Consider the following 12,760-nt stretch of genomic DNA (forward strand, 5'->3'; position numbering starts at 1 on the left):
GAGCCATTAAAGATGACTAGGTCGGGTCACACTAGGCAGGACCTGACATGAATGTCTGATTGAGGAAGGAAGTCTTTATCAGGCCGGCCACCTCTAGAGGACCCATCGCGGGTTCTGGAACAGGGCTCGACGCCGTGAGATTTCCTTTTACAAAGTGGACCTTCGCAGCGGTGTCCCGAAGACGACGGTGGTAGTTGTGTTGTTATCTCTACGGCGATTTCCTCCGAGGTTTGGCTTGGGGAGCTGCAGGAAGGGAGCCTTACGGTGAGCTCCTGCTGGCCCCTGACCAAGTGCTGTAACGTGGACTCTGAGCCTGGGCAGCAGAAGGCAAAGGCCGTGACCTCTGGCCCCAGCAGGGACGCAGCTCTAGGTCGGCTGGGTCCGGGGTGGGCTGCGGCCGGGAACCCTGGGGCGGAGCCGCCGCCGGGCAGGGCGCGGGCGGGGCCGTCGCGCAGCCAGGCCACGCCCCTCCCGCCCGCGCAGGCGCGCTGAGGGCCGTTAGCTGTCAGGAGCCGAGCGGCGGGCGGGCTGGAAACCTGAGCCGACGTCCGTGCCCAGACCAGGCTGACTGAGCCGAGCGCAGCGGCGGCCGGGAGAGCGGCGCAGCCCGGACCGCGGCCGGATCGTCGAGAGTCCACACACCGCCGGGTAGCCCGCGGCGCGGTCAGGATGGGGAACCGGGAGATGGAGGAGCTTATCCCGCTGGTGAACCGTCTGCAGGACGCCTTCTCGGCGCTGGGGCAGAGCTGCTTGCTGGAGCTGCCGCAGATCGCCGTGGTGGGCGGCCAGAGCGCCGGCAAGAGCTCGGTGCTCGAGAACTTCGTGGGCAGGTGAGCGCGCGCCGCGCCCGGTGGGACGCAGCCGGGGGGACGCCCCGCGTCCGGGCGGTTGGAACGTGGATGGGCGGCGGGAGCCCGAGGGTGGGTCAGAGCCGCGGCCGCCGCGGACGGGGGTGCAGAGCGGCAGTGCCGGTGGGGCGGGGTCCTGGGGCCTCCGGGCATCCTCTGTCCCCACCCCCCGCCGTGGCCCTCCTGTCTGCCTCCTCCTGCCGTGCAAAGCCCTTGCCTCCGGTCGCCCGAGTCTGGGAAATCGGGGGAGGGGTCCACGGCCGGCCGGGGCGACTTTGTCCGCTGGGTGCGCGCCTGCCCCGGGCAGCTGGGCTGCGTAGCGCGCCCGGGCGCTTCCCGGTCCCCCTCTCCTGTTTTCCGGGCTTACCACCCCCCTCCTTTTCCTGCCACCCTCCCGGAGGCTCTCCGCGAAGCTGTGGGGTTTTGTTCACTGCCCCCCCCCGCCCCCCCGCCGAGATGCTGCCCCTCGCGCCCTGGTTCTCGGCTCCTCTGAGCTGTCTCCTGTTGGAGACGCTGGTCCCCTGCCCCTAGCTGGGAGGCGGGGTGCGAAGAGAAAGACAGCGTTTGTTGTGGCGAAGCCAAATCCAGCGGCGCTTCCCCGCCACGCTCCTCCGGGGAGTCGCGGAATAAAAGGTGGTGTGTTTGCGTGTGCACCTATTCACAGCTGTCGACAGACGCCAGAGGAACCGGAGCTCACTCCACCGGGAGTGAACGTGGACTTGTGTTGCCTAGGTGCCATGTCATTCCTGCATCATCTCGGAATTGACCAGCATCTTTCTCGAACTCTCCCTGCCCCCCCCCCCTTTCTTCGCACCCTCCCCACTCCCGCCTCGCCGCCCACACGGTCACCCTAGCATCATCTTCCTTTCCCCAGGCTTTCATTTGTCCTGCGAGTCTCCAAGATAGCATTCTGAATCTAAATTATAGATTATGGTTCCGTTTGTGCCTCTTAATAAGAAAAAGGCCGAAGAATTAATTTTTGAATTAGGAACCAACATTTCTTCCACTGAGCAGCACATGGAAGATTAAGTTACCTTAATGGCCTTGCTAGATTGAGGAGTACATTTGCTAAGAAAAGCTCATTTGAAAGCATTATGAAAGCTGAAATTGGGTTTCCTGTAGTAAAGAGAGCTGCAGCATACAGCAGCAGAGAGAGAGAAAGAAACAATTCAGACATCGTACATTACTTTACAAATGTTTGCTAGTTGGGGGTTTATGGTTCAGAAGACTTGTTCCCATGTCTTTTTTCTGGTTTTGTTGGTATTTGGTGCTGTGTGCAGTTTGAGCTGACTCTTCCCACATATCCTTTGGGAATGATGTAGTCATAGCATGCATATTAATTTCTCTCAGGTGGTGCACTTTTTGGGGCAAATTCTATTTATTTTTCTATATGAATGAAAAATCCAAGAAGCCTGACAAATGTGAAATTTGCCGACTATGCACTGATATCTCTGCCACTTAAATAACTTTGTCCGAGTTTTGTCGATTGTTTGGAGTGTTTGAGGAAAAGAGATAGGAAAGCAGCTTGTCGGTGTCCTCTTGGATGGAAGGAGAAGTGACGGCGAATAGGCCATTTCCAGCAGATACCACAACAATTTCATGCTTCAGGATTTTACTTCGTTAATTTCCTACAAATGACATTCATAGATTAAAAGTGGTATCCATCCATGTGTTGATGATAATATTTTTTAAATTTCCATACTTAAAAGCATTCCATCATACCTTAATAATTATTTAACTACTTTCATGGTTTAAACAAATACTTAAAGATTAAGAATGTAAATACTTCAAATGAAATGACCATATTTTCAAACATTTTAAAATTTTCCTAGTGCTATAATGAAATTGTACACATTTCCCCTCATTAGCTATAATCCTTTGGAATGGGGGGAAAAAAAGCCCATAGATGTGTACAGTATTTTAGCTTGAATATTTTTTTCATGAAAGAAAACAGGTACAGTATAAAAAACATAAATCCCAGCATTTACCAGACGGCATTAGTAATTTATTATACTTAAAAAAGTTTTACCAATTACTTATTCCTGTTAGAACGTCAAATCAAAGGATGAACATAGAGGAAAAATTCATTTAATAAGAATAACATAGAGCCTTTATTATCTGTCGGGATGTCACCTGCCTACCAGAGCTTATAAATTAGGAGAAAATTTAATTAGAAAGGTCATTTGACTTTAATAAAGGTTTCAGTCATTAAATTATTGAGTAATCTAATTTCTAATTATAAGCCAACCCTAGGGAAAAAGAGTTTCACTATTGTGATAAGAGTTTAGGCCTAGAAGAAAAGCAATGTTCGCATATGTCACTATAACATCCTAGTTTTTATTAACCAGGAATTTTGCAGTAGAGACAAGGTCCTTTTCTTTAAGGATGAAATTTGCTCTTTAATATGTAGTTGTGTTAAGTCTTTGACCTGAAGTGCAGTTACTGAATGTAGTCAGAAAACCAGGGTCATTGTGTGTGTAAATTAATAGTGTTTGCACATGATTTAAGCTTGTTCTCTTGAAAATAATGATGGTATTTCTCTTTAATAATTAAAATCCACATTTTAGGGGACTAGTCATGTCTTATCTACTCAGATGGTTTGTTTATATTTATTTTTGACACCAGTGAATGAATTTGGATGTGAATATGTTTGCTTCATTTAACTGCAGCTGTAAAAACCGATTTTGGGGTGACAAGTTTGAGATTGTTATGAATAAATGAGTCATGAATGAACCACTTGTTTTAAATTTTTTCATTGAATTGATGGATTTACATGTTAATATGATAGAGTATGAGTAACCAAATTGTTCTTTTGGTTGTTCAGGATGAGATACTGTATATGCTGATGGTGAGAGGCAACTTAAGGTCCAATGAATAGAAGTGGAGATTCATGGTCTGCATATATAGGGGTTTAGCAGCTAGCTTGTGGTTTGCCAATTGTCTGTTTTTTTTATGTATAGAATAGTTTATTCAACTACTTTCATATATATATATATATTAATTGCTATGTGTTCAGTGCTTGACAGGTACCTTTACAATGGATGTAAATCCCATGTAAATCTCAGTGTGATGCTGTCCCCTGACTGGAGCAGACTGTGACAGAGGACATTTCTGGGGTCACATGGGGGAGGGAAGTAGCGTCATCAGAAACCCCCAAAATGAAGCTAATCAAGAAGAGAGCAAACCTGGATAAACAATCTGGAGGAGAAAACAATGGGACTGATGGTTCCAGGGGACATGGGAGAGGGGGAGGTGGGGGAAAGGAAGTGGTGTTAACAAACTCAGGGACAAGGGAACAACAAGTGATCCAAAGTAAGAGGCCAGGTAGGGCTTGAGCAAGGGTAGTGTAACGGAGAGGAAATACTAAAATCCAAATGAAAGCTGAGCATGATAGTGGAACAAAAGGAAAGTCAAAGGAAATAGAGGAAAGAAGTAGGAGGTAAAGGGCATTTACAGAGGTCTACATATAGGTATGTACATTTGTAAATATACTTATTTATGATGATGGGGAAATAGATCTATGTGCATATATTTATAGGTTTAGTATTAAGGTAGCAGATGGACATTGGGCCTCCACTCAAGTACTCTCTCAATGCAAGAACACTTTGTTCTATTAAACTGGCATTCCATGAGGCTCACCTTCCTGACATGATCGTTGAACACAAAGCGGGTGCAGAAGCAAATGTGAAGAAAGCTGATGGTGCCCGTCTATCAAAAGATATAACATCTGGGGTCTTAAAGGCTTGAAGGTAAACAAGCAGCCATCTTGCTCAGAAGCAACAAAGCCTACGTGGAAGAAACACACCAGCCTGTGTGATCACAAGGTGTCCAAGGGATCAGGTTTCAGGCATCAAGGGGGGAAAAAAATCATCATTGTGAATGAGGGGGAGTGCAAATTGGGGACCCAAATCCCATCTGTGGGAAATTGGACATCCCCTTATAGAAGGGTCGCATGGAGGAGATGAGCCAGTCAGGGTGCAGCATAGCAACGATGAAACACAACTTTTCTCTAGTTCTTAAATGCTTCCTTCCCAACCCCCTCCCCCCCACTATCATGATCCCAATTCCACCTTACGAATCAGGTTAGACCAGAGGATGTACATTGGTACAGATAGGAACTGGAAACACAGGGAATCCAGGACAGATGAACCCCTCAGGACCAGTGGTGAGAGTGGCAATAGCGGGAAGGTGGAGCAAAGTGGGGGAGAAAGGGGGAACTGATTACAAGGATCTACATATAACTTCCTCTCTGGGGGATGGACAACAGAAAAGTGGGTGAAGGGAGACGTCGGGCAGTATAAGATATGACAAAATAATAATAATTTATAAATTATCAAGGGTTCATGAGGGAGGTGGGAGCAGGGAGGTAGGGGGAAATGAGAAGCTAATACCAAGGGTTCAAATAGAAAGGAAATGTTTTGAGAATGATGAGGGCAACAAATGTGCAAATGTGCTGGATACAATGGATGTACGTATGGATTGTGAGAAGTGTTGTACGAGCCCCCAATAAAATGATTATAAAAAAACTTTGAAAGGAAGACTTTTGGAGTTGTGTTTTACAAAACAAGAAACAGATTTAGAGACTCCCTGTCCTTGAATCGATTTTGGTTTGTAGGGACCCTATATAGAATTTATGAGGGTAAAAATCTTTATGGGAGCAGATAGCCTCATATTTTTGAGAATTTGAGTAAATTTCTCCAGGCTAATTTAACTTAACATTAAAATAGTGGAATTGGGATATCAATTCCATTCTATGTTGCTGTGTGCTATTGAGCTGTTTTAGACTTGTATCGATAACGTGTGATTAAGTAGAACTGCGTTGTAGGGTTTTCTCAGATGTTAATTTTATGGATTTGCTGTACGTAGGAATTGACTTGATAGCAACAGATTTGATTTGGTTCTGTTCGGGTTTAATCTTCATCGGAGTGCATCCCAACTGTGTCACGGCTGGAGATGCTAGGAGGATTCGAAGCACCGACTTTTGGAATAGTAGCCCAATGTTTGACGAATGTTCTGCCAAGGCTCATTTTTGCTTCATTGTTCAAACTAAACTATATTCAAGTTTACAAATTTATCGGATTAGTATTTTTAGCTTATTTTTAAAAAAGTACCACCTATCTCAATAAGAAAGGAACCCAGGCCTGCTAACTGCAAAATCAGTGGTTCAAACCCATCAGCTGCTCTGAGTGAGAATGACGAGGCTGTCTGCTTCCATAAAGATTCAAAGTCTCAGATATCTTACCTAGGGTCTCAGTGAGTCTGAACCAATTACAATGAGAATATGAATAAGCTGCTGTGTATATTATTATGTATATGTATATATATTTATCTAGGTGGTGTTTGAAGCTATTCCTTAGAAGCAACTTTAGTTATAAGTGAAGTGTTTGTCTTTAGGTCATTAGGCTTTCTTGAAGTGAATTTGAAATGTAATTGGGTTATTTATTTAAGTTTAGAGCATGTTTATTTAAGTTTAGAGTATGTGTTTAGTGTGCATACAACTTGTTTATAGAGGTGTTAAGTGAAAACTGTACTAGTTGCTAATGTGCAAATGCTTTTTAATGATATACTTGCTAGAAACATTAGCTCTAAAATGCTAATTATATAGGCAAAGCAATCACACTATTTTATTCTAGCCTAAGTGGTAAATAGACTTTCAACTCTTCACAAATAAAATAGATTTTATACATAAAAAAGACCAGGCTTACAGATCAGCTAGAGACTGGTCGAACCCCCAAGACTACGGACCTTAGTCACCCTTCAGGTCTGGCACTGAACTCACCCTGATGGCTCAATTTGAAGACAAACAATAGACAGGTCTAAAAGGAAAACAATAAAACTAGTGAAGTATGCACATATTAGAATAACCAACCCTTTGAGATCAGAAGGATTGCATTTACTCAAGGACAAAGTTGAGAATGGCACGGAAGGAAAGACAGAGGAATAGAAAGAGGAAACACGGGGAAGTGCAATAAGTGATGCTAAATTGTAGGGATTACGACGAATGAGCTAAAGCAAAATGCATATACATTTTTGAATAGAAAATTAATTTGGTCTCTAAACCTTCACCAATTTAAAATACAGTGTAAAAACAGATGGGAATCGATGAGGACTACGTAAGAGATTTGTAAAGAAATATGTTGAAGGAGTTTATTTCAGTGTGGCAGTGTTCAGATGATGTGAAGTTTCTAAGAATGCATATGTCGACTATCAAAATAAAGTAGATTTGGGGAAGAACTTAAAAAGTGAACTATTTGATGGAGTTGTTGAATAAACAGGATCAGATCATTGAAACAAATTTAAAAGTCATTTATATGGCTTAGAGAGACATGAATCTATTCTTAAATTCATTAACTGATTTCTAGTGTTTAAAAATTTAGAAGGAAAGAGTCTTTTAATTGAAAATGAGATTAGGGATGGGAACCTTTATATTAGTAAAGTCTCTTAAACCAGAAATGGGTTTATTTTGAGGGACAGGATTTTGTTAAAATATTAAAATATCTGAATGAATTTTTTTGTAAAGAATTGTCTTTTAAGCACGATTGTTATCAGATAAATAGATGTTAATAATTAACATATGATAAATTATTGCAGATCATGATCCATGAATCCCAAATAGCTATCTAAATAAAGTCTCAAAAACCTGAAATTTCCTTCATCTAACAATGAATTGGTAGTCTGGAATTCCAAAGATATTTTTGCTGAAATAATATTATACAATATACATTTAGGTTACCACAAATTCCAGTTGGTAGAATTTAATTATTATAATCAGCTGAATTAAAAATATCATGACTCCAAGGCAATACAACGAGGTGAACTGGACTGAATGAGATATCTATATTGTGTAATTTACTTAGGATTAACAGACATAAAATATGCACTTAATTCAGCTTCCTTATAAATGAAGTTACGCAGACAGCTAGCTAGAACCTTGGAGAAATGGAAACTCAATAGTTATGCTAGAGAGTAGGCTACTGGATTCTCTATGGATGGAATATACGTGTAGTACATTTGGCATTTTTGCTAGGTAGCTCCTTTGCTACAATCAATTTTGTTGTGGGTGGCTGCTGTTGAGTCTGCTTTGACGCACAGTGACCTTATGTACAACAGAGTGAAACACTGCCCAGACCTATGCCATCTTCATAATCGTTCAGGTTGAGCCCTTGTTGCAGCCACTGTGTCATGTCTCAGTAAGGGTCTTCTCTTTATTGCTGACTCCCTACCAAACATGATGGCCTTCTCCTGGAACTAGTTCCTCCTGATAACATGTCCAAACTACCTGAGACCTGTCTTTCCATCCTCCTTCAATTCTTGCTTTTCACCAATGCCCTCAGTACACTTTAGACTAATTTCTTTAATATCATAGGATCTTGATCACATGCTACCTCCTGAAAGGTTGAACTTTGACCAGTTCTTTTTGGTTCCGTGATTCTATGTATTCATTCAATCTTCTTTTGATGCTTCCTGTGTCATTCAATATTTCATCCATACCACCAAAGCCCACTGCCCTGTAGTTGACTCATAACGACCCCATAGGGCAGAGTCAAACTGTTCCTTCAGATTTCTGAGACTTTAAGAGCAGAAAGCATCTCTCTCCCTGGAGTGCCAGGTGGGTTTAAACAGCAGATCTTTCAGTTAGCATTGCAATGTGTAACCTAATATGTCCTTGGGGCCCCATTTTGCCCATAGAATCCTTCAATACTGGAAATGAAAACTTGATTTTTCCTGTCTGTTTTGTTAGCATGAGCAATGCCACGTGTGCTCTTCCCTTTTGGTTTTCTAACTGTAGGACTTTGCACACGTCATTATAGCCCTTTGACTTCTTGAGCCAGCCCTTGAGATCTTCTGAACGCTTTGACTTCAAGAGCAAATTTCAGAGTCTCTTCTCATATTCATTGTGGCAGTTATATAATCTCCTGTCAACTTGAGCGAAGGAGTGGAGTTTGGCATGTTAGTCAGGTCGCAGCTTGAGGACCTCATTTGGGGGCCTAATGGAGATAAATAGCTCACTGGAGGCCAGACCCACTCTCTCTACCTTCCCTTTCCTACTGTTGAGACACTCAGAGAGCTGGAGGAGGCACATGGAGACCCACGCCAGCCTTGAAATGCTTCCGCTGCCACTGGATCCACAAAACCATCTACCCACTGGCCTGCGATCTTCCTGCATTCGGCATTCTTCCTGCGATCTTCCTGCATTCTGTGTGAGCCTAAAGAGGAATTTATGGATTAGTTTTGGACATATGGGCTAATATTAGTATTGGACATATGGGCTAATATAGGACTTATGGACTTGATCTGGACTGGACTGGGATGTTTTCTTAATATACAATTACACTTTAATATAAAACTCTTATACATGCATGAGTGTCTCTGGATTTGTTAACTCTCGTTAGCCTGGACTAACACATTCATTTTCTTTCTTTCATGGTTTTTGTTTGTTTTAAGTCATCAGGATAATGAAAATTAATTAATTTTTCAAAACCATTTTATTGGGAGCTAATACAAGATCTATCACTTCATAGTTCAATCACATCAGTTGCTACCACAATCAGTTTCAAAACATTCTCTTTCTTCTTGAACCTTGATATCAGCTCCCCTTGACTCCCCCCACCCACTCTCCCCCCCAGGAACCCTTTTTATTGTCTAGATATGTGGATATTATCCTAGCACTGTTGTACTTCAGGATTTATTTGGAAATGTTTTTAATGATGAATATGATGCCATTCCTTTGTTTGTTATATCTGGCATAGAAGACTGTATGGTTACTTAATTCTAACTGGACAGTGCCAATCCATTTTAACTTACTAATGCCTGCACTATGGATTTTTATGTGTTCCATTGACAACTTCTAATTTTTCTAGAGTAACACTTTGTACGATTCATGTTCGTATTATGAATGGATGCTTGCAGAGGATGGGAGCTGTTTTTCTTCTCATTCTGAGTCTGGCCCATCAGTAAATGGAAATCCTGAAAGGTCTACTCTACGTTGAGGAGACAGAGATTCCCAGTTGTATTTTGAGTGTCTTTCTAACGGAGTGGCTCATTTTCCAGCTCTATGCTAGCCAATATCCTGCCACTATTTGTAAGGTTTTCATTGGTTAATTTTTCTGAAGTGGGCTATCTATTCCTTTTTCCTAGTCTGTTTGAAGGACCATTGAAACCTGTCCACCATGAATGACCTTGTTGGTGGTTTGAAATATAAGTGTCTTAGCTTCCAGCATCACAGGAACATGCACACCACCACAGCACAGCAAGCTGCCAGACAAGGGTGGAAAGAACCAGTGAGTGAGAACCAATAGGTAGCTTCATTATGAAGCTTTATTTATTATTATTTATTGAATTTTTAAGGGAGAGCTGTAAGGAGCTGTAAGGAAATCAGTGTTATTCCTTTCCCATCAGACGTATGTTACGAGAGCCCTGAGCTACTATACTGTATAGAATAATCCACCTTAATTTCTATATGACCAAAGCTTTTCTTATCTCTGTTTTGCAGTTCATTACACTCAAATATTTTAAAAATTATGATAGATTATACTTAATATATGTGTATTTATGTTTTTTTTAAACAAAATAGAAGGAAGAAAGGAGACAACATTTGTTTAAACCTTACAGGGTTATGGATGCAGGCTCTCTGATATGCTTCCCATGCCCCCATGCCTTCTGTCCCCTCACAGCCCCAGGTCCATAGAGGAAGAAACTGAGGGGGAAACATGTCATTTGCCTGGACCCTCACACTAGTACAAGACCAAGCTGGGGTTTAGCCTTAGAATATGACATAGGTAATCTAGAGAAATACATGAAAGTGAAGTCAGTGAGCATGTGTTTTATTGAGTTCTAACTAAGGGCAATAAGTCTGTGTGGCCCAAACAGTATGAAGGTATCAAAGTTGACCATGTGTAAAATGAACAATGGGATAAGGGATGAGATCACAGGTTTAAAATAATATGGAAAATGAAGGCATTGAACATAGTGCAAGTTAATTGGATTAAAAGTTCATAGTTCCTATTACTAAGAATAAAACACACAGATACACGCACACACACACACAGAGCAATTATAATTCTGAAATTGAGCCGGGATGTAAGTGTAAAGAAGATAATATGTGAGTTTCCAGTGTCATTTGGCAGCTAGTATCATTTTAGCTCAAGGCTGCATGTACTGAAGTATCAATGTCAAAGCAGGGAGGTGGTGATCTGGGTCTCAGTGTCTGACTTAACAACAAGGCATTGAATTTACACTGCCACTGTATCACAAAGAGATAGTGCATACTAGAGAGGACCAGAGAGAAAGTAAGGAAGAAAGAAAAGAGTTTGGAGAGATTAAAAATCTAACTGGATGCAGTGAAGACTAATTGAAAGTGGGATGGATCAGACCACCTACTTGATAAAGACCCTTATAAGCCCCCAATACTTAAGAGTAGGTGGGATTTTCTTTTCTTAAGAATAAAGTCTTTCATGAAAATGCTGGAATGAATTAGTGACAAAAATGCTGGAAAATATGCTGTAGGTAAACCTGAGCATGGGCTGTGCTATTTAGAAAGTGAAACGTGGGAGGATTGGGAAGGGGGTGAACCCGGGACAATTTGCATATTCTTGAATGACTAAAAATGTGCCAACAAATTAGAGGGGTTTTAAAAATACAAAATTGATGGTCCACCCCTACCACCCCCAATTACAAAGGTGGCTTAGGATTCCTTGATTGCTTTTGAGGCTTGTCTTTTCACTCAGTTGCGCTCCCTTGCTTGAAGTTGCCCAAGGTCGAAACTGGAGTCAGCGCTGGGTTTGGAACTTGGTGTTCAGAACTAGGAGTCCTGCGTCACTCCATCATCTTTTCTTCCTCTTATTGTTTTAGAGTGCCCCCCTCTCATCCTCACCCTGCCACCTCCTTTTCCCGTTCCTTTCTGCCCAACCCTCCTTTTCTCCTCCTTGATACTCTCTTGATAACACACCAGCAGTGACATTAAAAAATTCCCTTAAGGAACAGTGCAAGGAGACAAGGGGTAGAATCTCACTCTGGCTAACACAAAGTCATGTGGCTGAGATGTTTCCTCTTTTGGTGACCAGGGGAAGAAGCTCCATAAGACAGTAGATACTTTTGTACATTATTAAGATGTATTAGCTTTATGACCATTAGCTAGAAAGTTGTGGTTGCTGGGATAGTTGCAGACAGGCCAAACTTCGGAAAAGTTATAAAGGGAAAGGTCAGTCTTTAAAGAGCTCGCTGAATGTTTGGGTAAAATCAATGACACTATTTCTGTAGCAGTTTACCCACTTCCACAGTCTTTTAGCAGTGGATTTCTACCGGCAATATTATCATATTAAATCTTTAACACTAGTTGAATTGGAAAGAAAGACTGGCTTATTCAGTCCCTTAATTATATGACTGGTGCAACTTTGCATTGATCTTGTTTTTCTTGAGCATCTTGACTGGGCGTTAATTCTCTGTTTCCTGGGGTTTGAAGTGTGCCTTAGACCTCTTTTGTGACAGTGTCTCATTTTCATGACCTATGATGTACCTGTGTGCATACACTGTAGATAGGGGTAAGCCATCCAAAGGATCTCATTGCCTGCTTTTTCAATGACCTGGAATTGAAAAGACTAATCCATTTAAATAAGCAATTTGATAGGTGACTAATCGTGTTTGTGATATTGGTTTTCTTAGGTCCACAAGAAGCCAATATTTGAAAAGGAGTTCTCACATAAAGCTGATGGAATGCAGGCTTTGTGGGCTGATGGCGATGTGTTTTTGAGTCTTTCTCTGACTCTTCCTGGCAGGTTGGCTCCTCAGGAAGGGATTGAACCTCATTCTCAGCTGAAAAGTATGGATAATAAAACAGCTTTAAAAAAAATATGTGTGAGTTCCAAGTCTGGCTTGTTATAAGCATTCAGTAGTTGACCAGGCTGCTAGTTTAA

General features: G+C 42.1%; 1 protein-coding gene across 8 annotated transcripts in view; it reads left to right on the plus strand.

Moving 5' to 3' along the window:
- Positions 1–541: 541 nt before the first annotated feature.
- DNM3 (dynamin 3) overlaps positions 542–12,760 on the plus strand; it is a 731,348-nt gene continuing 719,129 nt past the window's right edge. For all 8 annotated transcript variants that reach the window (XM_045297842.1, XM_045297844.1, XM_045297841.1 and 5 more), the window contains exon 1: positions 542–830. In XM_045297842.1, the coding sequence (XP_045153777.1) occupies positions 670–830 (161 nt within the window). In that variant the 5' untranslated portion in view covers positions 542–669. The remainder of the gene's footprint in view (positions 831–12,760) is intronic.

Source organism: Echinops telfairi, unplaced genomic scaffold (assembly GCF_000313985.2).
Source record: "Echinops telfairi isolate 266 unplaced genomic scaffold, ASM31398v2 ScPeMD7_7424;HRSCAF=8462, whole genome shotgun sequence".
NCBI classification, from domain to species: domain Eukaryota; kingdom Metazoa; phylum Chordata; class Mammalia; order Afrosoricida; family Tenrecidae; genus Echinops; species Echinops telfairi.